Source organism: Ambystoma mexicanum, chromosome 2q (assembly GCF_040938575.1).
Source record: "Ambystoma mexicanum isolate Mex_15411 chromosome 2q, UKY_AmexF1_1, whole genome shotgun sequence".
Lineage (NCBI taxonomy): Eukaryota > Metazoa > Chordata > Amphibia > Caudata > Ambystomatidae > Ambystoma > Ambystoma mexicanum.
The window spans coordinates 544,823,522-544,851,441 of record NC_090924.1 but is presented as its reverse complement, the minus strand read 5'-3'; the positions used below and the strand labels follow the sequence as shown (position 1 = coordinate 544,851,441).

The following is a 27,920-nucleotide window of genomic DNA, read 5'->3' as shown; positions in this document are numbered from 1 at the left end:
TCGGAGGGAACGTGTACAATAGTGGGATATTCCACTCCACCACAAACGCGTCCCCCAGGGCTCCTCTCGGGGGAAATTCCCTTGAGCAATACCTTTCGCATTTTCAGTTGATTCTGGTTGCAAACAGGTCTACTTGAGGGGTTCCCCAAAGGGCGAAGATCTCTTGAATGACTTCCTGAGCTAGTTCCCATTCGTGGGATACCGTGCTCTGCCTGCTCAGAGCATCTGCCGTCATATTCTCTTCCCCGGCTAGATGAATTGCCGTTAAAGAGATTCCCTCCTGAATCTCCCAATACCAGAGCTGCATTGCCTCTCTGCACAGGGGTAGTGACCCCACGCCTCCTCTTTTGTTTAGATAGTGCATGGCCACTGTGTTGTCCGTCATGATCAGGACATTCTTTTAGCCCGACAGATGGCAGGAAGGCCTTCAGCGCTAGTCTGATTGCCCTCAGCTCTAAAAGGTTGATATGTAGTTTGGACTCCGATGGAGACCAACGACCGTTGATTGTCAAATCGTTGGCATGAGCTCCCCACCCCAGGAGTGAGGCGTCCGTCACTACTGTGATCTCTGGCCATGATTGCCAAAAAGGTTCTCCTTTTAGGATGTTCTCTGTACAGGTCCACCATAGAAGGTCTTGTCTGACCTTGTTCGGAATCTGAAGAAGATCTGTCATTTGACCAGAGAACTGGGACCACTGAGTCTTTGGGACCCATTGAAGGGATCTCATCCTCGAGCATGCCTCTGGCACCAGAAAGATGCAGGATACCATGAGGCCGAGCAACCTTAAAAAGTCGCAAGCCTGGAGATTTTGGGCATTTTGGAGTTTGGAAACCATCTGAAGAATGTCTTGAGCCCTCGACTTGGGAGGCGAGCTCTTTCCCAAGGATGTGTCTAGTACAGCTCCTATGTACTGAAGCTGTTGGGAAGGTGTCATTTGAGACTTCTTGAAATTGAGGGAGAAGCCCAGTTTGTGGAGGAAGTGGCAGGTGACCTTCAGATGATCCAGCGCTTGCGCGGCAGAGCGCGCTCTGATCAACCAATCGTCCAGGTAGGGGTAGACATGAATCCCCCCTCTCCTGAGGTGCGCTGCCAGCACTACCATTAACTTGGTGAAGACCCTCGGGCGGAGGTCAACCCGAATGGCAGGACTCGAAACTGATATTGAGAGTCGCCAACTACGAACCTCCGGTATTTCCTGTGTTTGAGATGAATCGGCACATGAAAATAAGCATCCTGGAGGCCAATGACACCAACCAGTCCTGGAGTTGAAGGGCCTGAAGGATCTGAGAAACGGTAACCATCTTGAACTTGTCCTTACTGAGGAACTTGTTCAAGCTTCTTAAGTCCAAGATGGGTCTCAGTCCCCTGTCCTTTTTGGGGATAAAAAAATACAGGGAGTACCAACCCTTGTTCCTCTCCACTGCAGGTACTGATTCTATAGCACCTTTCTCCAGCAGGGTTAGAACTTCCTGCTGTAGGAGCAGGTTTGAAAGTTTCAACGGGTGTCTCCCTGGTGGATTGCTTTGAGGTTGCTTTAGAAAAGAAAGGCAATAGCCTTGGGCTATTATTTCTAGAGCCCAAACATCTGAAGTAATGGCTCGCCATTCTTGCAGATGCTGCGACAGCCTGCCTCCTACCTGTGTTTTGTGGTGCAAGTCCTCAAAGTGGCTTTGTGGCGGATGTTGCAGCTGCTGATGGTAAAGAGGCTGCAGCTAGAGCTGGCTTAGCACGTTTTCCTCGTCCATTACGAGTGGCCTTTCTTTGGCCCCTTTGACTGGCCATTCCTCTCGTCTTCCCGTATGAGGTGTAATAACGAAAGGATCGTCCCCTCCATGATTACCCTTGCGCACCAAAAGGCTAAGGTTGCCTAATAGCAGCTCCTAAGGATTTTGCTGCTGCTTTTGAGGTCTGCAACCTTGTTGCCAAAAAGGTGAGACCCGTCAAAAGGCACGTTATGGAGGCGGTTCTGTACGTCACGGTGCAAAACCCGACTTCCGTAACCATGCAAACCTGCGCATTACCGTGCTAGTGCCCATGGACCTGCTTACACTATCCGCAGTGTCCAATCCAGATTGAAGGGATTCCTGCATGGCCTCCTTTCCATCTCTAACGATGGCTAGGAAACCTTCCCTTTCTTCCCCTTCTGGTATGTGCTCCAGCGCCATTGCGATGCACTCCCATAGAGTGTATGGACATTTTGCCAAGGCACATGTGGAGTTGGCAGATTTTAATGCCATGCTCCCGGCTGAAAATACCTTCCGTGCCCAACCATCCACACGCTTATCGTCCCTGTCTGGAGGGATAGACGGGTACGCAAGTTTGTTGGAAGCTGTGGCTGCCTGTATGGCCAAACTCTCGGGAGTTGGATGTTTTGACAGATAGCCGGGGTCGCTACTGGCTGGGCGGTATTTTGATGCGAGGGATTTATTTACCGGAGGAATAGAATTCGGAGTTTCCCCAATTCTTGGCCACCCTGTTTTGCAAGGCTACATGAAAAGGTAGTACTGGGTCTTCAGTGGGACCATGGTCCAATATGTCTGTTAAATCACCCTGGACAAATTGGGCTGGTGGTATAGCCCATCCCAAGTAATCTACCACCTTGGTCATTAACTGACAGTAAAATGGACTGGCATGCTCTTCTGGATCTGGTCTACCAAAGTCATTCTCAGGAGAGGTGTCAATGCCACTTGCATTGTGTAAAGACTCCACCAAATCCCTCATTCTGCTTTCCTCGGAGATCAAGCATTCTGGGACATTTGGGGTGCCATACTCCAATCCAAAAGGTACATTCTCCTCCTCGGATCTCTCCTGTTCCTCAAAAATTGAGGTCAAGGATTTGAAAAACTCCTTCCTAGGGAGAGGCTTGAAAACCTTCTCTGGGAGAGGAAGAGCAAGAGGTGTAGTACCAGGCTCTGAAGGAATTACATGTTTAACTTTTTCCTTCACTTTTTCTGGCTGCCCTGGCTTGGTTGGAGCCTTTGCCGCGGAGGGTTTCGGCGTCGACAAAGGTGTCGACGGCGGCGAGGACAGTGGTCGTCGACAGGGTCTGCTTCGAGGGGGTGTCGAGGCGGCCTTCAACGGTTTCCCCTTCGAGGTGCGATAGGTCTCGGACGGCGTCAGTGACCTCGAGCAGTCGACTCGACTCTAACGTTTATCGCTCGGCGTCCTAGAAGGTTCCCTATCCTTCCTTTTATGATCACCCGGGCTCGAGGGCGCGCAAGTGTCGGAGCGATGACGCTCCCGGCCGGCTTCCGAAGAAGGCGCGAACTGAGGCTTCGCCTTCTCAAACACCTCCATCATTTTGACCCTGAATGCTTCCCACTCTTCTGTAGACGAATGTTTTGTGGGGCATTTCATTTTCGGAGACTCGTCTCACGATGAGGTGGAGGGAGACCTATGGCGTTGTTTCTTCGACTTTTTTGACAAAGACGACGAGCGATGAGAATCGCTTCGGGATCTAGATCGATGCCTTTCACGTCAAGGAGATTTTTCCCTATGGGGTCTCGACTCGACGCTAGAGGCTTTTCGATCCTTCCGACCTACCTGTAGCTTTCCACTCCTTTCTCGCAAAGCCTTCCCCCGTCATCGCCAGACACTTTGAACAGGCCTCCATGTCGTGGCCTTCCCAGAGACATCACAAACACTTGCGGCGCGGGTCCGTGATCGGCATTTTTGAGCCGCACGACTTGCATTTCTTAAAACCCGATCTCGGGGTCGTGGTCGGCGTCGATGACGAGGACATAATTACTTCTCATTATATTATATTTCTTGACAGAACTCGAGGCGCGCTGAATGTCCGAAGCAACGTAACTGCGGAAAAATGGAACTGAGGCCAAGGGGCGCCGTGCGTGCTACTTATACACCCGATGACGTCACCCTCAACGGAGGCCTTCGAGGGACCATCGACTCGACATCGACGCACAGCGCCCTCTGCCAAAAATTTTTGCCGAGAGCAGCAAAGCTGGATGGGATACATCTAAAATGAGGAATATGTTGGAGGACACAATCCACTCGAAAAGCAGTTTTAAATGCATATTTCTTATGTTGCTACTATTGATTAAAGGATTTTTAACACAAGGGCAGCCAAAAGGTCATCCTGCCGTTTGCAAGGCTCTCTGGGTTTGAATTAGATTGAGATGTGGGGGAATGAAAGTCTGTTTGAGCATCTGAGAAAAATCACTGAAAAGGAAAGGATTGGCAAGCATATTTAATAAACCATTTGAACATAATAAAGATAAACACCAAAAATTAGAATAGTGTGAGGCAGATAGCTCAATTTTTACCAGCACATCTTACTCATTCATCATGACCAATAAAACATAACCCAATGTCAGTTTTCCTGCAAATTGTAGAAATCAAACAGTGTAATTGCTCAAACAACTATGGAGGAGTGACCATGTGGTCACCAGGATACAAGATTTTCTAGTACAAACCATTATGAATTGGTCCTTTGAACCAATTTGTCCGATTTAAATGAACCAAAACGACAATACAGCACTATTAAATAGAAGACATTAACTGTAGCAGGATGGGGAATTCATCCGATAACTCTGCCTAAATCATAAACAAAGAAATCTTCCTCCTTACCCTTTCTCATTGAGCAGCTTTTCCATTTCTGTGATGTAACACTCGTCGCAGATGGCGAGGTATTCCAAGGCCAGCCTGGCATCCTTCTTGTAGGCCTTGCCAATCGCACCCTTATTTGCATCAAATTGCACAACATTCACTGTTTTGTATGCAGGAGTTAAGAAATTTACAAACCCCAAAGGCAATCACACACTGTGGTATTACCAATATTACTGAAGTAATAATCAGCAAACGCAAGACATTTTAAAGTGTGGAGAAAAGACAATTTGAAAATTATCCTAGTTCACAAAGTCTTGCTTGAGGCACAGATTTAGATTAATAATTTGTAATGCACTGCACTTCCAAGACATGCCGATCCAAAGAGAAATTGTACACAGCCATACAATCCTCCCCCACCCCATTAAGATGCCTATGGAATGGTGACTGCAGATTTTCAGTCCAAGGTTTCGAAATTGCAAGGAGCCCTTTTTCCCCATGATAAACCGACTTGTTTGTACTACAAGCAGGAGCTGAATAGCGATCCCACAACACCAGTGGTGCCATACATATGTGACATTAAACTCTAGTGTTTGGAAATGTGTCAGTCTTAAGAGCATTTGGACACCTCTAGAAGACTGGTAAACCATAATGGGTCATATACAATGGACACAGGTTTACACAATGCCTTCCGTTTGGCAGTTCATTTGCAACTCATTTCTCAGTGGTAGCTCATGGTGGCTGGGTGATGGCAGATATGCTGGAGTTGCTTTAAGCTGCTACTCCACAAATACGTATTTCAATCCCTGCAGTGGGGTGAGCAACACAAAATCCTTCACTGCAATGCATGGGAGACACCAGGGACCCACCACATACTTATTCAAATGCAAGCTGAAAATATGGTTCTCCCAAAAGTCAACTTTCCCAAGTTAGTACTGGTCGTGAACCTAGTCAGCTTCTGAGAGACCAGCGATTACATTAAAATCTAAACAGTAGTTCATGACCAGGATGAGCAGATATCTAAATTGAAGATATTACAGCGTTAATTAGCAAGTAACACACATTAACAAGCATTGGCTAAGTCAATTTTGGTGTCCATAGTTTATTGCAATTTATATTAATTGGGGGGAGGAGAATGGAGCCAAAAAGGAATGACATCATGGGAAGAAATAACAGCAAAGTGAGGCAGGGGAGACTTTATTTCGAAACCTTTCAGCCATCAAAAAAAAGGAGTATAAAGATGAATGCAGACAACATACCATCTGCCCCTATTCTACTGTGCATATCAGCAGCTTCAACACAATCATACACACAACCCCGATCAAGGGACTGCAGGAATCCGGCATACACAACTCTGCACATCATTGGTTAAAATCCTTCCTCACAGACCAAACTGAAACAACTTACTTACCTATTTTCACCTTAACTACCAGAACCACCAATTGTAGCACCCCACAAGGATCAAGTCTATTAAACACCTCTTCAATATATTTTTACGCTCACCTGGTATCCACGGAGGCGCCACACGATACTGGATGGACGTCGAAGCGCTATCCCGGACCACTCTGCTTCGTTACGCGCCAGACCTTGGGTAGCGCCTACAACAAGAGAATGGAGGGTTAGGATACTGGTACTGTGATGGGTGGACTCCCATCTGGTCCAAATCCCCTCCCTTGGGGTTATTGCTCACCTTCGGTTTTTGTGCGTTGAACTCTCCATCCTGCGTATCTGTGCAGGGGCGTGTGGTCGATGCAGGCGTTCCATGGACATAGTTGCTTCACTGGTCCGTTTGCCCTTATGTCGGGTCCAGACCGGCTGTGACTCCAACTCTGCTTGCTGTGTTCCAGGTGAGTCATGTCTTTTCAGTCTTTATTCTGTCTCTTCCTTTTCCTTCATTGTCTCTGTCTTCTTAGCATCTTTGCTCCACTACGCTGTTCCCCAACAATGTCCAACTTTGTTTTCTCTGGGATGATTGCGATTTTCGGAGTTGTCGCGCCGGATGGTGAAAACCACTGAGTTATTGGTGTGAGGAGCGCTGCGCTGTTTGTTAGTGTTAATTGCTAACCTGTGTTCTCTTCCCTTCTTTGTACAGGTTGCAGCGATGTTTCAGGACTGGTTACTCACAGGTAAGTGTTCTTGCTCGCTAATGCTGTTCTTGTTCTTCCAGGTTAGAAATGGAAGCCGGATCGAGGCCTCAAGATCGGGCCGCTGGAGAAGCAAATGAGCAGGAGCTGAACACAGTGGGCATAATGCGAAGCGTGTTCTGCTGTTTGGGTGTGGTTTAAATAGCTCAGGTAAAGTAGTTCCAGGCCCAGCCACACCCAAAACACTAGATCGCATGGCTTGGTTCTAAAGAACTGAGCTGTGTAATAGGCCTCCATGTTGGATTAAGGTCCAAAACTTGTGTTGCTTTATTCCTGATAATGAGCCTAGCGCCAAAGGCGCCCTTGAGGCCAGTGTGAAGGGCCTTAGCCCCACTGCTGCCAGGGGGCTGTTATACCTGAGGGGGTCAGGGGCATGGATCGTGACATATACATGGTCTCCCCTGAAGGTCCAAAAGACCTTCAGCTATCCCTCCACAAATACCTCCCCTGTCGAGCTCTTCACTCCTCTATCTCTAACTCCCTCAGGGTCAGTCGTTTTTCAAAGAAACGATCTGGGGGTAGATCTCGGTCTTCGGCTGGGGCCTCCCTCTGGAACAGCCTCCCTGCCACTCTAAAACCTGAGGAGAACCATCTCCGGTTCCGGAAGCACCTCAAGACCTTACTCATTGGCTTCTGCATTCGCTCCCCTCTCCCCTGCTGATCTGTTCTCTTGGCACCGTGCACCTGTACACCCTCTGTCCTCCGGGCCCAGGTACCTGCTCACCCTCACATCCTGCCGCACTGCCTCCAGGCCACTACTTGCACTAGGGTCTGTACCTGTACCCATACAGCCCCAACTCCCTTTTTCTTCCTGCACTTATCAGACCTACCCTGTCTGCTGCCTTAAACCCGGCACTTGCCAATTGCTGGCTGCACTTCCACTGTTGGCTGCATTCATTATTTATTTATTATTATGTATCCGTTTCTCCTATGCTCTGCACTTTCCACTTCTCCCCCTTCCATGCCCTTTTCCCCTCCCCCTCTCGGATGCACTTGCATGTTCTCAATGTCACTGGGCCTAGTAAGATCATTGTTTTGTTCTCCCCTGTTCCCCCCCCCCTGCCTTGTCGCGCTCTTAAACCCTTGTGTAGGAGCGCAACAGAAATAAAACATCAATATCAAAGAAACTAATGTTTAAAAACTACAGACTAGCTTGTATGTAGATGACAACTCATTTTCAAGAGGACTACTAGGCTCGGACTAAAATAAATCCCTCAATGAGATAAACCTCTGGATGACTTGAGATGAATTTTCGGAATCAGCCCTATGTACAGATTCGGACAGGCCACCCTAATCTGATGAACAGTGACAAACACAAAGGTCTAGCCAAACTATACGGGTAGTGTGAATGAGCAGCCAGGCTTACATTTAGGAGAGCGTTCGAGTAGTGAAGGTTTCAGTTAAGCACACAGAGTACTCTTAATAATTTCAGTGAGGCAGTCTGTATAAAAATACAAGTATTTATTTGAGGCCTTAGAACAAAACCATTGTCAATGAAAAACCACAGGTAACACTAAAACATTCACTAGCATATGCACAGTCACCTTAATGTATTCTACTAAGAGTACTGGTACTTTACTTGTAAATACAATTAAAACGTACATTTCAAAGTACTGCAAGTTTAGCAGAGCAAGTCAAAAGAAAACCAGATCCAGATAAGTAAGTAATACTTCCAGAACTAAATTAGGTTCAAAGGAGCAAATACCATACGCAACCTTATATATAAGATACTAACCTTAAAAAGTCCTTCCCTAGCTAGAATAGTAGAGTCCCAGTGCCTTTGGTCACAGATTCCAATAAAACTCTATTCAGGAGTCCTCGAGGAAGTTGTGCAAGTGCTGGCTTGTAAATGTTCCAAAAGTTAATACAAGTTAAAGGAAAGTCTTCAACAGACCCTCTCCCAATTCAACCACCTCAGACCTTAGAGGAGACCCAGGGGAGTAGAACAGGCCAGAACACCAAGAAATTGAACCGCAGACTTCCTTCCCATGGCCTCTGAAAATGGAAAGAAGACCAGAAACATGAATAGTAATAACAATCAGTGAATACTCGTGGGCAATGGACCCACAGGTCAAAGCAATAGTATGAAAATGCTTGAACAATGCTCATTTAGAGTCATCATCCATGCCCAAGTTTCCTACACTGAACCCTCACCATAATCTTACTGATACAGTCAAAAACAGTCAATCCTTAGGAATGTCCAACTACCGCACCAAAAAAGCAAACACATCCAAAACATGGCGGCAAGACTTCTAAGGATAAACAGGAGGGAACATATAATCCAAGCACTAAGAAACCTACACTGGTAACCAGTGGGGAAAATAAGAATCCACTTCAAAGCACTCACTCAAAGCACTGCATGGACAGGGAACTGAATTCCTCCAACCAAAAATTACCCCTTTGCACTCACGAAGGACATTAAGATCAAACAGTGACATACTTATATAATCAAGGCACTATGAGAGTAGGGAGGTACTGCGTTCTCCCATCAACAAAACTGTGGCACTCAATCCAAATATAAATACAAACAACAGAAGACCATCTAACATTTTAGAAATGGTTAAAAACCTGACAATTCAACACACCAGGATAGAGACCTATCCACAACCCTGAGAAAGCAAACAGACTACAACAGACCACCTGTCAGGTTGCCATTGTACAAGTTCCCCAAAAGGAGGGTCTGGGTACACAAAGCTAGTCAGAAGCCGAGGAGTAATGTTGGGAATTAAGTATGTATTTGAGTCTAGGAGCTTGGTATTTCTTTCTTTTCCTTAACTCTGCATTGTAGGAAGCTAGAGTAGTCCAAATTCAAGAGTGAACTCCAGTCACCATCGATTGTCCAAGGATCTATGTGAGGTAGTTTGGAATCTTAAATAAGGTTCTAAACTTTCTTTCAGTCCAACCAAGAAGAGAGAAGGTCACAGCTACCCAGAGTTTCTGAGAATAAGTAGTTTAAACCAAAGAAAGACGGAATGTGCCAACAGTCAAGGGGAATATTCAGCACCAGCACTACACAGCCAATATAGAACTTCAGGTAAGTGCAAGCTTCCCACGGGTAGCATTTGATGACACGCTTAAGTGAATGACACACGTGAGAGTTTAAATGTAGTAATATGTTCAGTCAGAACTTTTGTGCTCTATTGAAAGATTTCATCTGCAATACGAAGTTGTTAAACCAGTTAAAAGTAAAATTCGATATTTATTCAACTTTAAAGTTTCTTTAAAGTTGCACACATGTACAGCAGTAGTGCGCTTGCAGCAAGAGTAAGGAAGCATTGTTTTCAGAACGCGAGTACCTTTGAAGAGCTGTGGTGACTATTAGAGGAAAGGTCCTGTAAACGCGCGAGCCGTGTCGGGTGCGTAATCAGGAAAGAAAATCTTGTCAGAAATTCGTCACAGCCGGCAGCGCAGTGAAACAGGAGAAGCTGTGACAGGCAAGCATTACTCAAAGCACCGTCTCGCTGTTAAGAGTAAAGCAGTTGAAATCGAAAGTAAAGTTAGTTTGCCCCCGGCGCCAATTCAAAAAGTTTACTATATCGTGCAATGTGAGAGAAGCTTTGAGATTAAAGAAACAGGAAAATCAGCACAAAATCCCTGCTAGGGCAGGTCATGTGCAAGGAAAAGCTTCCAGCAGTTGAATTAATACCAGTTCAAGTAGTTTTATACGCATTTTGTCTGAAAGAAGACATGAACATTAATATTACAAAAGTGTTTCTGAAAAAGACTATTTAAAAGCAAATGGTTTCTCATCAATTAAGGAATACAGATCAGAGCTGAGAAAGTGTTCAAAGGCACAGTCAAACCAGTGGTGATCTTTTGTGAACACGTAAAATACAGTCAAAAGTTTGAGGAAGAGTTCAAAGGCACAGGGTGTCAGTACCAGCAGTAGAGAAATGTAATGTATATTTAATGTCAAGACAGAACCCAGAAGCTAGAACCTCCAAGCTTTTGGTGGAAGTTTACAGGCAATTCAGGGAAGAGAACAGTAAACATAAGAATGAGGAGTTATGCAGAGAATTGAATAATCCTAGATGTGGTAAATTACAGATATCGAGGAGGCGTCAGAATCTGAAGACAGAGGGCAGTCGACAGGAGCCTGCGTTTGTTATTTTATCCACTTCTCCTTTACCCCGGTTGGGCAACTCGGCATTAGTGATCTAAAGATTGTTGGGTGGGCCAGGCTGGGGGTTCTGGAGAGCTCATCATCTACTCCTGCAGAACAGAGAGCTGGGACCTTCCAACACCACAACGGACCACCATTCCACAACCTGACACCTTCTCAAAGAATCAAATTTAAAGTATATCAAGGTGCACTCATAAAATGATTTTGAAACCTTTAAAAGAGCTAGTGTTGTGAGTCAATTATTGTTGCTGGGAGACAAATTGTGCCTTGCTACACAAACTACCTTAAACACATTACCCTTCAACTGCCAAACAGGAGTTTATTCTCCCGCACTCCCATCACCATCATAAAAATCCATTCTGGTCCAATAAAATCAATTTCTACGCAATTATTCTATCAAAGTTAGGACAATATTTCAACGATCACACATCACTCAAAATCCTAATTCTTGAACCAAAACATACTTATTAATATGAATTATTTTCAATCCCATTACAGAAGTGTTCATATAATTTTGTTGTGTATAGACCAATTTGCCAAACCTTTTTCAAATAATCTCCAATTTAGGGATAACTTAATAGAGTCAATGCATCACTTATGAACATTGCTGTATTGATGTGCCTTTTCACCAATCTAAATGGATTCTGCTGTGTTTATCTAATGAATTATGAATATCGCGTATTCTTCATCATGGAAATGTATCCATTTAAATATCCTACATATTGATAGAATAATTTGTGTCTATCTTATTTAATATATCTTTCCAATAGATCAGAGATTAGATCCTACTAATTGATAATGTGGATATAAGTATTCCTTAGTGTATATAGTAACTATAGTAACCCAAATGTTTCTTTCAGAATTGTTGCATGGCTACATAAAGTAAATCCGGAGTACAACAAATTACCCAAAGGTAGAGTATTTGATTATTTCCAGAGAATTCATCTGGACATTCACTATCAAGTGTTGAAAACTATAAAGAAAGTATCTTATCTTCAAACGCCAAGGATATATGCAGCACTCTTAAATGTAGTAAAAAAAACTGCCTGTAAATAGATATAAGAGTCCTACAGTGACTCCACCACAACTCACACAATCTAGCAAACATTGTTAGACCACTACAATCTTACCTTAACTACAACCCTTTTCTCCTGCATAAGGATTCTGCCTTCCGTGACCGGCAAAGAAGTTAAACCACCTGTGATGCAAGCTTTAAATACTATCGCCATCTGGGTGGGTCATTTACAATAAATTGTCTTTATGACAATTCTGAAGCTTCAGTATTGTCGCAGCAGCGTGAATAACGGCACCATTTCTACAGGTTTACTGATGGCTAATTAGTCAAAGTAGCACTATAGCCAATGAGACGCCGAAACGGCAATTACCTTTTCGGTTGTATTCCACTTAAAAGAGTAATCTCTTTAGAAATTTGGGGAAGTGGAGTAATGAACCCAATGTTTCATCATACCTTAGGTAAATGCATATTAGAGTGGTTCGAATTTGCAAATATATCCTCATTACAAAGTGAAACATATATACCCACCTACATTTTTGCAAAGACGCTGCCTCACTGACTCCAATATTTACTTAATAAATAACAGAACAACCTCAATATCACATGGAACGAGTTACTTACCTGTAACTGTCGTTCTCCAGCATGGGTCTGGCATGGATTTGGACGATTATTCCCTGTCAGGCCGGGAATCCGCAGTAAAAGAAACCATCAGTTTCACTTCCGTTTATAAACTGTCTTTCTCCTATAAACCAATCAGTGATCTCTGGGTCATACTGCCCTCAGCCAATGACTGCCCTCTCCCTAAGCTCCTCCTCTGGCAGCCAGCTTCAGATTTGGTAGCACGTAAAGGGGCAGTATGACCAAGAAGAGCCGCAGAGGGGAAGAAGGGAGGGTTCGCATTTGAATCCATGCCAGACCCATGCTGGAGAACAACTGTTACAGGTAAGTAACTTGTTCCTTCTACAGCATGGGGTCTGGCATGGATTCACATGCTCATGAATGAAGAATGCAAAGCAGTACATGCATACACAACCACGGGAGGTGGCAAGACTCAACAGAAGAAATTACTCTTACCTCCTCACCAGGCTCACCTTCAATCGAACAGGTTGCGTAGCACTGCTTGGCTGACTCTGTAATCCAAGTCGACGTAGTAGAATTTTGTGAAGGTGTGCGTAGACCTCCACGTAGCAGTACTCCAGATGTCCAGCATGGGCACACCAGACAGGAATGCTGTCGTAGTAGCAATCACTCTGGTAGAATGGGCTCTCGGACGGCTAGGCAGCGGTCAGCCAACCAGTGACGATGAGTGATGCAGCCAGAGAGCCACCTGGAGATGGAAGCCTTGGACAAGGCCTTCCCATGGTTGACGGGACTAAAAGTTCAAAAAGCTGAGAAGCCTTCTGGAAACTTTTGTGCGGGCCACATAAAACTTCAGCGCTGGAGCCACATCCAGCGAGTGCAAAGTCCTTTCAGCCAGCGACGAAGGCACTGGAAAAAAAACACAGGCAACACCAAGGGTTAGTTGACATGAAATTCCGACGGAACCATGGGCATGAATGAGGGGTCCGTCAGTGTTAAGCAAGATTGTATGCAGTACCATGTGGGAGACTGCACCAGCCGTGCCCTCTTGGCAATAGTTAACCCAATCTTTGGTATAAGCATGCACTACATAAGTTGGTAGAGTGACTGAGCAGCCAGGCTTATCTCAAGAGGGGTCAATGTGAGCTGTAAGGTTGTTACACAGAGTTTCACAATGACAGTTATTCAAATAAAAACTTAAACACAAGGTAACAGACAGTTGAATAAGCCTTCTTTAGAAGGGAGCAATCATATAGCACAAGTTTTAGAGGGAGAAAACAATGGTTAACAAATATTCTTAAGCAGGTAAGTACTTTTAAAACCTTCCAATGCAAAGTTAATTAACCCTTATCTGGGGGAAAAGGCAAATAAAGTCAGAGGTCAGAAGAGTCTTAAAAGGGAGCCAGGACAGCCAATGTTAGTGGAGCAAAAGTCTAGATGAGCTGAAGCACTTCTTGCAGGTAGGTAAAACGTCTTGCACAATGTTTTAGAAATGTTTGTAGAAAATGAAATCACTGTAGGGCCACAAGCTGTGAAGCTTGTGAGGGGAAAAGCCGCAAGCAAATGTGCAAGGGCAACCAAGCAGTCTCAACTGAGAGCTAGCAAGGTTACACATCAAGAAGTAAATCCTTTTAGTTTTACAGTACCTTTGGTTAGAAGAAAACTGCTTCCAGCCGGCTTCTGTTCCTGTGTAGGTCTGCAGAGCCTGGGTTCCTGGGCCACAGTCATGGAATGGAAGGTTGACGGCAGCAATGGGCAAACTTCAGATCAGTGGCACTTTGCAGTTTCAGCTCCTCACATCTCTCGCAAACAGCACCACAGCGGTTCTCAGATACCTTAATGGACTTTCCTAGCATCTGGGGTTCAGCACTCTGTTGAGGTGGCTCAGGCTTGGTCAGTCCTGTTTCATGGGAGTCGGGTCCGACTTAAAAGCGATGCACTCAATCTGGTGTTCTTCTCCCAGGCAATTCGGTTCCTGCAGCAGCAATGAAGTACAGCCAGCTCTAAGAGGATGTCCAGACGAGTTCACTTTGGGTTGATTGGTCCCACCAACCCAAGGGGACAAGTCATCCGTTGCTGGACTTCTCTATTCGAGGCGAATTCGGACCTTCAGCAATGTAGCAGGGCTTCACCAAGAAAACCAACGGTCCAGGAGTTACATCAAGCATCTCTTCCAAGTTCTTCTTCGGATTCCTTTGTCCAGTGGCCGACTCTGCCCTCCAAGCAAAAAGCCTCGCCTTTTATGGAGGCTTCTCCCATTCATTCGCAGCTTAGCTGTTACTCGCAAAGCAGGGTGTCTGAGGACAGCTAGTCGGCCAGTCACCTTTGGGTTCATTCAAGTAACCAAAGGGGATTAAGCAGAGGGAGTTTTGGGCACCTCCCTCACTTCCTGCCCCTGCCAGATACGCTGGGGCCAGAGGCAGGCTTCACTCGTGAATCCCACCAAAGAAAACGAACAAAGGGACCAAACCTGGTTTGGCGCGCAGAGTAAATCTCAAGAAGAACCTTTCCAACAAGAAATGGCGAAAAAAGAAAATTGCTGCCATTTTGACAAAATGGGCACCTATGGGTGTCTAACTGTAGCTGCAATTGCAGCCGGTGGTAAAAACACACAATGTTAGGAAAAAGTAAACCACTGCCACCAGCCATTAATTGTAGAAAGGGTAACATTGTTACATGAGAAACTACACAAAGGGGATACTTAGTAACCCCTTCAGCACCCTATTGTAAGATAGTGTGTGCTGGGTCTAGTAAGCTACAAAATGTAAGTAAAGTCAATTTCACTACGCTGCTCTTGGAAACAGTAGTTTCACCAAAAGTCGGTATTTAAACCTTTGGGAAATCTAAGACTTCCCTGTGTCACTGCACTGAAGTCCATATCACAGAAAAATACGAGAGAGTGGGAAAACGGTCTCACTCTCTCCAGGTTAGGAATGCAATTAAAAGTCCTAAAGTCCAGGAAAAAGAGCTGGGGTCTCTAAGGTATAAGGGAATTAGCACCTTTCTGAGAATTCTCCCAACACAACCCTCGTCTTGTGGAAAGTCAAGTAGGGCTGCTTACAGTACAGGGCCCGGATCTCACCCACTCTCCTGGCAAGGGTGATGGCCACGAGGAAAGCGGTCTTCCAAGAAAGGAACTTGAGAGGAGCTTGATGTATAGGCTCGAAGGGCCCCCCCCTTAGCCTAGTCAGCACAATGTGATGTTATGACATTTATATGGTGCCAAAGCCCTAGAGCATCCAGGCTCTCACTCACAAGCAGAAAGAAGGACAGTGAGGATGGTCGATGTTTATGTTAACAGTGTCGTTTAAGGATTTTGGAACCGACGCCTATTCCCGTTCATCAGAAAGGCCCCCTACGTTGAGATGGCGGTGGGAAATAGGAAGCATCTATTTTTAGTAGATACGGGAGCACAGAAATGTTCCATTGACCATTCACGGGTTACAAATATTCTCCTGTCAGGGCAGTCCAACGTTTCCGTAGGGTTTTCAGGCACACCTGTAGTTTGTCCGGTCTCTTTGCCGGTACCGATAACACTGGGTCCCTTCACGGAGCAGTGTCCATTTCTACTTACCACAAACTGTGGGGAGAATTTGCTGGGGTTAAATTTGTTGAAGGAATTGCATGCAGTAATACATTGTTCCCTGGACCGAGTTCGGTTAACAGTTTCACCTCAGCAATCACTCGCCTCTCAGTTTTTGACTCGACCTTAACCGCTAGAATTCAGTAATATTCCGGAATTCTTATGGGCAATTGATGATAATGATGTGGGCATTCTTCAAATTGAACCTGTTAAAATTATTCTGAAACATGGAGTAAAATTGCCTCGCATCCCACAATATAAGATCTCAGTTGAAGGCGAACAGGCTTTGAAAGGTATAGTCACTGATTTTGTACATCGTGGAGTAATTGAGGAAATTACCGGTAGTTTGTGTAACAGCCCGATTTTGCCAGTATACAAAAAAGGTGATAATGCGATTCCCTTTCGGTTTAGAATTGATTTACGTGCCATTAACAAAATTGTGGCTCCTCAATTTCCCATTGTAGCTGATGTTACAACAATACTAACTATGATTCCGGCTTCTGCCACTCACTTTAGCGTTGTTGACCTCAAAAACGTGTTTTTCAGTATTCCCATACACAAGGATAGTAGGTATTTGTTCGCGTTTACCTTAGGTGGATGCTCGTTCACATTCACTAGTGCACCACAAGGGTACACTGAGAGTCCAAGTATTTATAGTAGGGCATTAAAAGAGCAGCTAGATACTCTCGAGTTGCCTACTAATTGCACATTACTACAGTATGTAGATGATCTCTTGGCTGTGGATTCTGAAAGTGCCTGTAAAGAAGGCAACATGTTGTTGCTTTGTCATCTAGCTAAACATGGCCACAAAGTTTCACTCAAAGAATTCCAATATTGTTGTCAGGAGGTCGCCTATTTAGGCTATCTCCTGTCAAAGGAGGGAAGACGGTTGACACCTGAACGAATAAAAACTATTTCTGGCATGTCTGTCCCAAATACACAGAAGGAAGTTAGAGCCCTGATAGGTATGGCTTCTTACTGTAGATCCCTAACTTTTCGTTAACGATTTAACCAATCCTGGCTTTGACAAAAAAGGGCATCTCTTTGCCATTGCCATGGACATTGGAATACCAGACAGCAATTGATTTGCTCAAAACCGCGCTGTGTTCGGCGCCGGTTTTAGGAACTCCAAATTATGAAAAGGCCTTCGTGTTGTATGTGCATGAACGTGATGGATGTGCTTTGGCTGTGTTAACGCAGGAACATGGAGGGAAGAATAGGCTGTGCGGCTATTTCTCATCCGCCCTTGATCCTGTTGCATGCACTTTGCTGAGATGTTTGAGAGCTGTCGCTGCTGCTGCTGCGTCTGTAAAACAGAGTGAGGGAATGGTCCTGGGTCATGCGTTAACCCTAATGGTACCTCACTCTGTAGATATTTTATTGAATAGAACTCAAACGCAACACCTCACTTCCGCACGATTGACAAGATACGAATTGATCTTGTTTGCTCCCCACATTTAAATTCAGAGGTGTTGTGTATTAAATCCAGCTGAACTTTTAACTGTCCCGCAATACTGTTGATGGTGACGAAACGTCACCCGATTGCCTTTATACTAGGTAGAATTGATTTAAAAGACACGCCTTTGAATAGCCCAGAAGGAGAGCTATTTTGTGATGGCTCTTGTTTTAAACTTCCGAATGGTACATCCACGGCTGCTTATGCCATCACTACTTTAAGCACGATTGTGGAAACCAAAAGAATTATGCATAATTCCGCGCAGGCTGCAGAAATTATAGAGTTAACTCAAGCTTGTGAACTGACGGGCTTACAGTAAATTTATATAGTGACAGTCAGTATGCCTTTGGGGTAGTTCACAACTTCGGTAGACTTTGGAAAGAACGAGGGTTCTTGACCTCACATGACACGAAAATACAGCATGGCACTATAATAGTGCAATTACTTTCAGCGCTCGCACTCCCTGTTCAGTTAGCTATTATAAAATGTACAGCACATCAAAAGGTTACAGATATAGGAAAAGGGAATGCTTTCGCTGATCAGATAACTAAACAAACTACCACTGATTTTAGTTCAGAAATGTATGCTGTAAGGGAAACTATAAATGTTTGCACTTTTGGTGAAAGTATCGATTCTGTAAAAGACATTCAAGCAGATGCTACTATAGAGGAGACCAAGAAATGGGTCGAGGGTGCAGGAAGATTGGATGATGATGATGGGTGTTGGGTGGACAATGTTGAAGGAAAATGGTTACTCCCCGACGCCTATATTACAATGATGGTCATTATGGCTCATGGTCCAACCCATGTCTGCGCGCGTAAATTGACTAAAATGTTACACAGTGTATGAGCCAATGATAACATTTTCAAAATTGCGGAGCGCTTTGTCCAAGGGTGCATGGTCTGCTTGCAGCACAGTGTAGGAAAAGGTACCCCGACTCCTAGAGGAAGTTTTGCTCCACCTTCTGTTCCGTTTGAGGTTATCCACTTTGATTTTATTGAAATGGAACGTTGCAACAATCTTAAATATGTGTTGGTTGTCATTTGTGCATTTAGTAAGTGGGTTGAGGCCTTCCCTGTTAGAGATGCAACAGCCATAACCACGGCAAAAACTCTTGAAAGTTTTTTCCTAGGTTCGGGCTGCCGAGAGCCATCTGGTCGGATAATGGGCCACACTTTATCACTGCTGTAATCCTACAAATATGTGAAGAATTACAGATTGATAAACGGTTCCATTCGGCCAGACATGCCCAAAGTGCCGGATTAGTGGAAAGGCATAACGGCATTATAAAGAACAAGCTCGCTAAGACGTGTGCTGGCACCAAGTTAAAATGGCCGGACGCCTTACCGATCGTGTTGCTGTCGATGAGAACAACCCCTCAAACTAAGACTGGGCTCTCTCCCTTTGAGGTGGTAATGGGGAGGCCTGCTAATATTTGGGGTATGCCAAAATGTTGCTTGTTGCGGGGTATAGAGAATGTGCTTCTTTCAGATTACTGTAACCAGTTGACTAAAAATCTGTTTTCAATTTATCACCAGGTGCGAGAGGCATTACCTGTACGGTACGAGGGTCCTGGTCACAGTCTACGACCGGGGGACTGGATCCTCACGAAAGTTTGAGAGGTCGTCTTGCCTTGCACCTCGGTGGAGGGGTTCCTACCAGGTCCTGCTAGTCACCCAGACTGCTGTGCGGGCAGCGGAGCGAAAGAACTGGATCCACGTGTAACCCTCACCTGAATCCCTCGGAGGCGCGGTCTGGTCTGGGTGTTCTCCGAACCTTCCAGAGTCACTCGCAGGTCTTTGGCACCACCCTGGAAGGGCCCCCTCCTTACTGTGATCTTAATCTGGAGAGTGAGATGTCTGCGGGCAGAGAGGAAACAGGGGTTAACGTCTGCCTGACGGGGTTTCGGCCCTTTCCCCTTCCCGACACTCCTACGACTCCCCTAGGCCGCACATGCTCACCTTAGGTAAGTAAATGTAAGCTCTCCATCCTGCGTCTGTGCAGGGGCGCTGTAGCCAGTTACTTCACTGGACGATAGTTCAGTCTTTTATTGCGGAGGTAGAGTCCAGAAGGCAAGACCGTCGTTAGCTGCACGAACGGTAAGTGCCTTATTTGAGTCTTTTATTGTCCTTTCAGAATCTTGCCTCTTTGCAGGTCCGGTATGTTGATCCGGTAAGTGGAAAAGTCCGGAGTTTTTTGCAGGCAAGCAAAAGGTTCATCTGAAGTTAAATGCACTTTTAAATGTCTTTTTCCCCTTTTCTTTCAGGTCGCGGTGCAACCGGCGATGAAGACTGATGCCGAAGGATCGTGCCGGAGGACCACTTGAGGCACGTGAGTAGAAATGGAGTCCTGAGCTCTAATAATGTCCTTCTTGTATTTTACAGGTGTGGACAAATGGCGCAGAACGGAGCTCGCGGAGACCGTGGCACAGGTAAGCAGATATCATGGAGTTATCGCTAACCTGTATTCTTTGTTGTTGCAGATGGCTGGAGAACGAAGAATCGCGGAACGAGGCCTTGGAAGGCGCCGACGGGTGGTAAGAGCAGCTCTGGTATTTTCTCGTGCTACTCTAATGTTCTCGTTTTCCTTTTCAGATGTCACGGAAGGCTGGAGCTGGATTTCAGGAAGGTAAGTTGAAGATTGTCCTGTTTTCAGGTGCAGAAGAAGAAGATCAGCTGGAGCCGACACGGTGAGCGTCCTGCTGCTATTGCAGAATAACGCGAAGCACGTGAAACCAATCGGGTGTGGTTTAAATAGCCTTCAGTAGTGCTTAGGCGTCTTCTTCCACAGCCTCCAGAGGTAAGAAAAGAGTTCCAGTATGTGGTTCTTGGGAGTGGTGCTGGCCCCACCCAGCAGTTAAAGTAGTCCCAGCAGGATTGGATGAAGAGTTCATCCTGCAGGTAGGAAGGCAGCATGGTCTGCAGCAGGTAAGTCCACCCAAGCACCAATCCCTTTTATATGAGCCCGGCGCTTCCAGTGCCGCGACTGGGTCCCTTTATGAGCATGAGCCTGGCGCCACTGGCGCCAGGACAAGGTCCAAAAGGCCCCTACGGGGGCCGGCTGGTGCCTGGAATGAGGATCATGACCCTGCTTCCAAGGATGTTGGGCTAGGTCTGACACCTTGGGGCCAGTGGTCATGACACCACGCGACACACACCAAACGGATACCGCAGCCCGTGCCAAATGATACAGAAGACACAGAATCCCTTTCCACTGCTGTAACCAACTTGCCTGAAACAGCAACTACTGACAAAAGAGTATCGGAGACCGTTCCAGAATTCGTAAGGCCAGACAAAACGGCCATCTTGTCTACGCACTCTCCAACAGTGTTACTTCCGGATCAAACATTTTCTGATCCCATTTCCATTCACTCGCCACCTCCAGTGGGAAGTGACAACATACTGCTATCCGATCCTTCTGCACCAGAAATTGTGAAATATAATTTATGTCCAAGAAAATAGACGTACGGCACGGTTTGACGGTGCGATTGAGGAAATCATTTGAGGGCCTGCCTTTTGGCCCGACTGTACGAAAGGATTCTGTTGGCTAAGGGTTGTGGGAAAGACATTAAGAAGACGCGCGACTGGAGTCGCCAGCAAACAAACAATTGGTGTTCTTTCAATTGAAGACTACGATGCCTGCACCCGCTACCGCTCGTACCGAACTTTTAGATAAATATGTCACTAGCAGAGACAATGATCAAGCATGTAATGGGACCCCCGAAAGTGTATTGTTGCCTTTTTGTAATAACTGGGTTTTTAGTAACTATTGGTTTTGGGTTATGGTATCTGGAGGAAGCATATCCGCTAGAGGACTTTTTACCTGTTGAAAATGTATCTGTTTTCCCCACTCCTTCCGTGCAATTGCATACTTTGTCGCCTAGAGATTCTTCGCACAGACGGAACTATCAGAATAATACTCTTTTGTTAATAATGAATGCCACTCATGCAATTTTAAATAGGACTAACTGCTGGATCTGCTCACATCTACCGCAACATGGGTAGAAAGGCCAAAAGCATGATGGCACATAGACAAAGAGCGAAAACACGAGGAGCAGCCATTTTGAGTATATAATACTCAAAAAGGAAATATCAAGATAAAGATAAACGTGCACGTTAGTGCACCAGTAAAAGGTCAGAATAAAAGAAATTTAAATGCACACATCACAAAATTCCCTACAATAATTACTTCCAGAAAAGTCAATGGGATATAAAATGTCCCTGCAACACGCCACTTAAGCGTGGTTTGTGCTGCAGTGTAAAAACAAAGGAAAAAATGAAATCATAGAGGCTCTCCCTGCACTAGTATCCTAAAACCCAAAGCACATTACACAAAAGGAGTGAGCATCTGAGTGGAGCTAAAAAAAGGCCTCACTCACCTCAAGAGTCCTAATCAAATAACATCGATGCAGGGGGCCCAATTGAAGTCTATGGGAACAATGCAAAAAGAGAAGGCTTTTTCGTAACACCAAGTACAGTCTCATCCAAATGTAGATAGTGAAATCCGATTATAAATATACGTCGTATGACGATTCAAACTATGAATCTCTGACTTCCCAGGACTGTGTCGACTTAATGGTGTAGCACTTTTCTGATTACAAATTACAGAATGGCTGTTGAATCAAGTTATCTTGCAATAGGTTTTATATGAAGACTCTCAAAGGGACTGCTCCTCCTACTGGAACATTATACCTCTTATTCCAGGCACCTTGAAGAGGCAAAAAAAAAAAGCAAAGCAAAAGCTGGTCGTCATAAGGAGGCGCACAGTTGACTGGCTCCTTTGCAACTAGATTCAAATATAGCACAACACATTGGCCTGGTGCCGTCAACCAAGATGAACGATGCATAGTCATGGGTGAAAACGAACAAAATGCGAGACAGTGGTAGAATGCCTTCTTTCTGAACTCTTAAACTTGCTAGTCTTACAGAGCGATGTCCAGGCAAGGACCTGCTCCTTCCGGAAGAAGACTAAGGCAAAGGATATGGGCTCCTTCAGGGGCTTCTCCGCTACCAGTGGCACTTTGGTGGCCCGGGCATGACAAAGAAGGTCGTAGCACGAACGATCTGCGCAGCCAACAATTTCAATCCAGCCCTAAAAGAAAGGTTTAAAGCACTTTTGTATCATTTTTTGCTTTTCATATTTTTCAGAAATTACAGGTGTAAAAAAAGAAATCCGTTCAAAGACATGAGGAGCAGTGGCAGAGCATAATCCATACACACTTGCAGCTATTTGTATTTTTTTTGTATTTAGTATTTATTTGATTTTTATATAGCGCTTTACAACACAGCGCTGTACATGAGAACAACATGGTACAATAAAATGCAGATAAAATAGGAAACAGAAGCAATCTGTATTTACAGTAACCTTCTTAACCAGAAGAAAGAAGATAAGATCTCAAAGAGACCCAGAAAGTAGAATAGAGAGAAATAGAATGAGGGGAAAGAAGGAGAGCATTCCAGTGTGGGCAAGAGAAAATGAGGGAAAACGAGATGCCAGGAAAAAGGGCAACTTCTTAAAACACACTAACTAGCTTACTTTTAAAATTGCTGGAATATTAAATGTAGAGCTTGCTAATCTAATGCCTCCAAAACATCCCCAATTTCGAACTAGGCCAGGCCACACAGCCCCTGCCTCCAAGCCGTTAATGGCAAAGGACATATTAAATTGTACTTCTGCGCAGGTAGCTAAATCAGGTAAATCTACGAGCATAAATAAGCTTTGCATCTTGCACTACAATGACTCCCCCAGAGACAATTTCATTAATTCCTCGTGTGATGCAAATAGGTACTTTGTACGGATCACTTGGAAAACTGTTAAATGAGCGCATACTCATCATTTTTAAAATGTTCATGTCATCTGTGGATTCTTGGAGACTAGAAATAGACTACAAGCAAACATGCCTCCAAATTGAACACTCATTTTAGAATATATGCCACTCAGTGTTGTATTGCTTTTTAGCAGTATTCTGTAAATATGGAAACGCTTCAAATGATTTGATTTAACCAATTGTGATTGACGTTCATTTTTTACCCCGCCTTGTAATCTTGCTAATCATAACAGTCTAGAGAGGAGGATATTAATTCAATGTTTTAAACTTCGGTATACTTGACAGCATTCCTCCTGCCATAGTAAAAGACTGCCCCAGTGTGGAAGCAACGCTTTTTTAGGGCTGAAGCTTCAGACCATCAGTACGTGGCAGGAAATAGACTACTATGGGTTGGGCCCTATGTAAAAAGCAGATTTTTTTTTTTTTTTTAAACCATTGCCGTTTCACAGGTTTTCCCAGGTTGTACACTATTATCGATTTTTACTTTCTACACAGATTATCGGAACAGAGTATACAGAACAAACGTGATACGACAAGCCATTTATAACGCGGCTGTAGACGTGTTTCTAGGCACAAGTGCTTGTCAGGAATGACAGAGCGCACAATCTCATGCCTTCTCCTTCAGCATTAGGCCTCCTTTTTATTCCTGTGAATAACAGAGTCTAGCAGGCTAAGAACTCCGGAAGAATACCCTTAATAAACTTTGCACACTGAGGCGTCAGACCCTCCAGATTTTTACTGCATTAGATCATCCTGCTATTCCATCATCTTATATTACCAACAACATGAAAACATTTTAAGAGTGTTAATGTCGACTAGGGCCCGCTTGGCAGTCTCAGAGTGAACATTTTGGAGTTTGACCTGCAGAATAAGCCATCAGCCTGCCCATGCAAGTAAGCCACCAATCTAGGATTGCCCAAGCACGTTCGAGCCCCTGAAGCATCCAATAATCTCACTATGGGACTAATCTGCCTTGGGACCAGAATCCAATAACGACCACACTTTAGGACATACTCGCCTTCCTGCATTTCAGAACTATGCAGAAAGTAGAATGCATACAACAGGACTAGCCAAGCTATCAAATTATTAACCTGCTGTGTAGAAGTGATTTTCCGCTTTCTCATCCCCTTGCTCATTTTTCCTACTGCTGTGTAAGGTCCGGATACCACTAGTGGGGAGAGTAGCCCACTCTTCGCACAAGCCTAACCGTTCAGAAACCACTAAAGTAGTTATTTTAGCACAGCATAAAAAGCTGCACACAACATAACTCAGTAGCAAATGTTACAAAGTACAAAAATAGATTAATGACTGGATGCCCGGCATTGTCCAGATGATGCCATCTCCTAAAAGTACACATAGGGCAATATTCTAGAACGGCAATTCATGCAGTAGCAGGAGCCTCAGATGAAATGTCAGGTTTAAAGTCATTACATCATTGCTGCTATTGTGTAATATTTGCGACAGTGGCGCACACACCATTTCTAAAGTGACTTCCTATGGGAGTCCATTTGAGGGTTCAGTTGATTGTATTGCTATTTACCAAGATGCCACTGATGACGACTTCAATGTGTGGCCATTTTTGCTGCATCTAATACTAGAAGATGGAAAGAGAACACACTTTTAAAGATGGCACAATGAGATATCGTTTCAACTACCCAATTGTGTCCATTTACTTCGATTCATGCATGTATGACTTACTCTAGTCCGAGCCAAGTGTCCCTTCAATTTGAATGTACTTTCTTTTCTTTAGTGTTGTTACTGTATGGTAAACCTTTTATGGTAATCGTTTTGTAAATGTGTACCAATTTTAGGGCTGATTAGTATTGTACCAAAGTATGAATGATGGGGAATCGTTTATTTAGAAAACGCCCTACCAATATAATTTTTTTTTTATAGCTTGATGCAGCGCTTTCGCGACTCATGGTTGAGGTGATTTGTATAACGTATATACAAAGCAAGATCGCTCCCTAAGATAAGCACTCATTAGAGAGATCAGTGGTTATTAACCTGGATGTCAAAGGTTTAAATCCAAGCGGCATTTCATCCTTATGAGATCCATAAACTTATTAAATTTGGTATTAGGAACACCATTATTTACAACACTATGATATGGCACTACCTGTGCAAGCAAACGCTGCACAAAAACACCGCAAATAGCCATGATAAAAAGAATGTTATATTTTCATCCAATATTTAAACCACCAAAGAGGCATTGGAAGCAGGGAAAGGGGCAGAGGGAGTGTGCCTATATAAGAACGGCTAGTCATTAAAAGCGGAAACCATGATGTTTTGGGGAAGAGATCGGGTTGGAGGCAAGTGAACATCTTTCTAGCTTTATAGCAGAAGCCAATCACAGACTGCATCAAAGAAGGGTAGCTTACATATGAAGTTTTGGTCTCTGCGTCCCAGCAGTCACAGGCGTAGTGAGCCATCTCGTTGTCCATGTGCTGTCTAAAGCGAAGTTTATCTGGCAACACACCAACCTTGATGAGGTAGAGGTAGATTCTTCCAATGAAGTATCCAAGTACAGAGTTGTTGATTACTCCCTGTAGAGACAGGAACAGAATGAGAACCATAGGGATCTCCAGCTCAGTTTATACATTTGCTCACATTTATTTTACAGAGCGCCATCACCCTATGCGATACTGGTAAGACAATGCTTGGACTATGCCATTCCTGGACATTAAAGCCAGCAAACATTAAGAACCAGGAATGAAAAAGCACCAATACATTAAGGGTTTAAAAATAGGCCTTTAGCTGTTGACAGGACTTTTTCTTGGACACACCTTACCCACTTCCAACCTGGCACTGTTGAGTAGAATCCTCCTTGCTGTGGCCCACTATATCAAAAGCCTGTGTAAATGTAACCACAATACCCCCACCCGAACATTGTTTGCCCTTTCAAGCACGAATCACCTGTAATACCAGCTGTAGCAGCATACAATCAGCCTAATGTGCGCTTCCACCTACCTAGGCAACAAGGTCACCATCTCTGTGCCCAACGCTCCACAAGAAGCCAGGACGGGGCCGAATTAAGGATGCAAAATAAGAGCCCAATACCAGTCACCAGTAGACTTGCACATACACTTGTGCAAGTCACAAAGGAGCTATAGAACCCCTCTTCAAGGAGCACTTCTGCATTCACCGAACACAACCCGCTGCCCCACACCCCCTCTAAGTTCCCTGCCCCGACACCAACACAACACTGTAGCGCACAGCCCTGTTGTAATGTGCGCCACCCTTTATCTGTATTCCTCTTAACCCGCTACTATTCGAAGCTAGGTCCATGCTCACTAAATGGACAAAATAAAACACAGGTTTTCTTCAACTGTTTGGTAGCCTGCTTTTCTGAGATTCGTTTTTTTTACGCAAGAACATATTGCTGTTATTTGTATATTAACTAGTTTGCACAGACTAATGACACAACCTTTAATGCATGTATTCTCAAGCTGTATTAAGCAGGGGGATTCTATTGTGAGATCGAAGAGTTTCTTTTAAGTATGTATCGGTTTAATTTGTGCTTGTAGAAAAAAAAAAATTCAAAACCGAAATCACAAGGCACCTCTCGTAAAGAAGAGTGAACTCTCTCTCTCTCAACGTGCACATTTAGAACAGTAGGAGTACAAATATGGAATAGGATACAGGCATGAGAGAGACCAGACACGACTAGCAATATTTCACCAAGGGTTTTACCAACCTACTCCGAATGGCTGAAATACAATATGAACCTTATGCCAGAGGTGAAACAGTATTTAGAATTAAGATTCGGTACCATGTTCATTGCACTTTTCAGCTATGAAAGTTAAATTATAGGACCTAGGCTCAATATATGCTGTTCTAGTCTGGTATCCATTGCCCCCGCTATGCAAAGGTGTCCTTACAATCTATTTGCTTGCTTCGAGGATTTTTGGATGGCACATTTCAAGCTCAGCAGTTTTCTACTTTAGCAGTGCTAACATTACAATGTAGGGAGAGTGCAACATTGCACCATTTGCTTGACCTGCAAAAGGATTATGGTTATGGAAATATTCATGGGACTACTCACACATAGCATTAGTGCCACAGATATTGCAAAATCCACAATTCCTTTCTGGCCATGTGCATACTTCCCAGGTTTTCGGAGTTCCACTGGGCGTAGACCTAAATTCTATGATCACCGTCCTATACATGTTTTCATGGACAGCAAGCCGGCCAATCACTTAAGGGTGCATTCCTGTCTCCTAGGAGACTAAGAACAGGGATTTTCGGCCACCTCCCTCACTTCCTGCCCCTGCCAGACACCCTGGTGCCAGAGGCGGGCTTGACTCGTGAATCCCGCCAAAGACAAAACAAAGGGACCAAACATGGTTTGGTGCGCAGTGTAAATCTTAAGAAGGACCTTTTCACAAAGAAATGGTGCAAAAAGACGACCAGGGCCATTTTGAAAAAAATGGCACCCTTGGGTGCTTTATTGCAGCTGCGAACGCAGCACGAGGTAAAAGCACACCACGGTAGTTAAAAGTTAACTACTGCCACCAGCCATTCATTGAGGAAAGGGTAACATAAAAATGTTACATGAGAAACTAGACAAAGGGGATGCTAAGTAACCCCTCCAGCACCCTATGGTAAGATAGTGTGTGCTGGGTCTAG

The 27,920-nt window shown here is 44.5% G+C and overlaps 1 protein-coding gene across 1 annotated transcript in view; it reads right to left on the bottom strand.

The window, feature by feature from the left end:
- The window catches only part of GARS1 (glycyl-tRNA synthetase 1), a 279,785-nt gene that overhangs the window by 96,320 nt on the left and 155,545 nt on the right, over positions 1-27,920 (bottom strand). The window contains exons 10-12 of the mRNA XM_069647695.1: positions 25,673-25,837; positions 22,443-22,555; positions 4,589-4,729 (exon numbers count right to left, since the gene is read on the bottom strand). Of these exons, the coding sequence (XP_069503796.1) occupies positions 4,589-4,729; positions 22,443-22,555; positions 25,673-25,837 (419 nt within the window). The remainder of the gene's footprint in view (positions 1-4,588; positions 4,730-22,442; positions 22,556-25,672; positions 25,838-27,920) is intronic.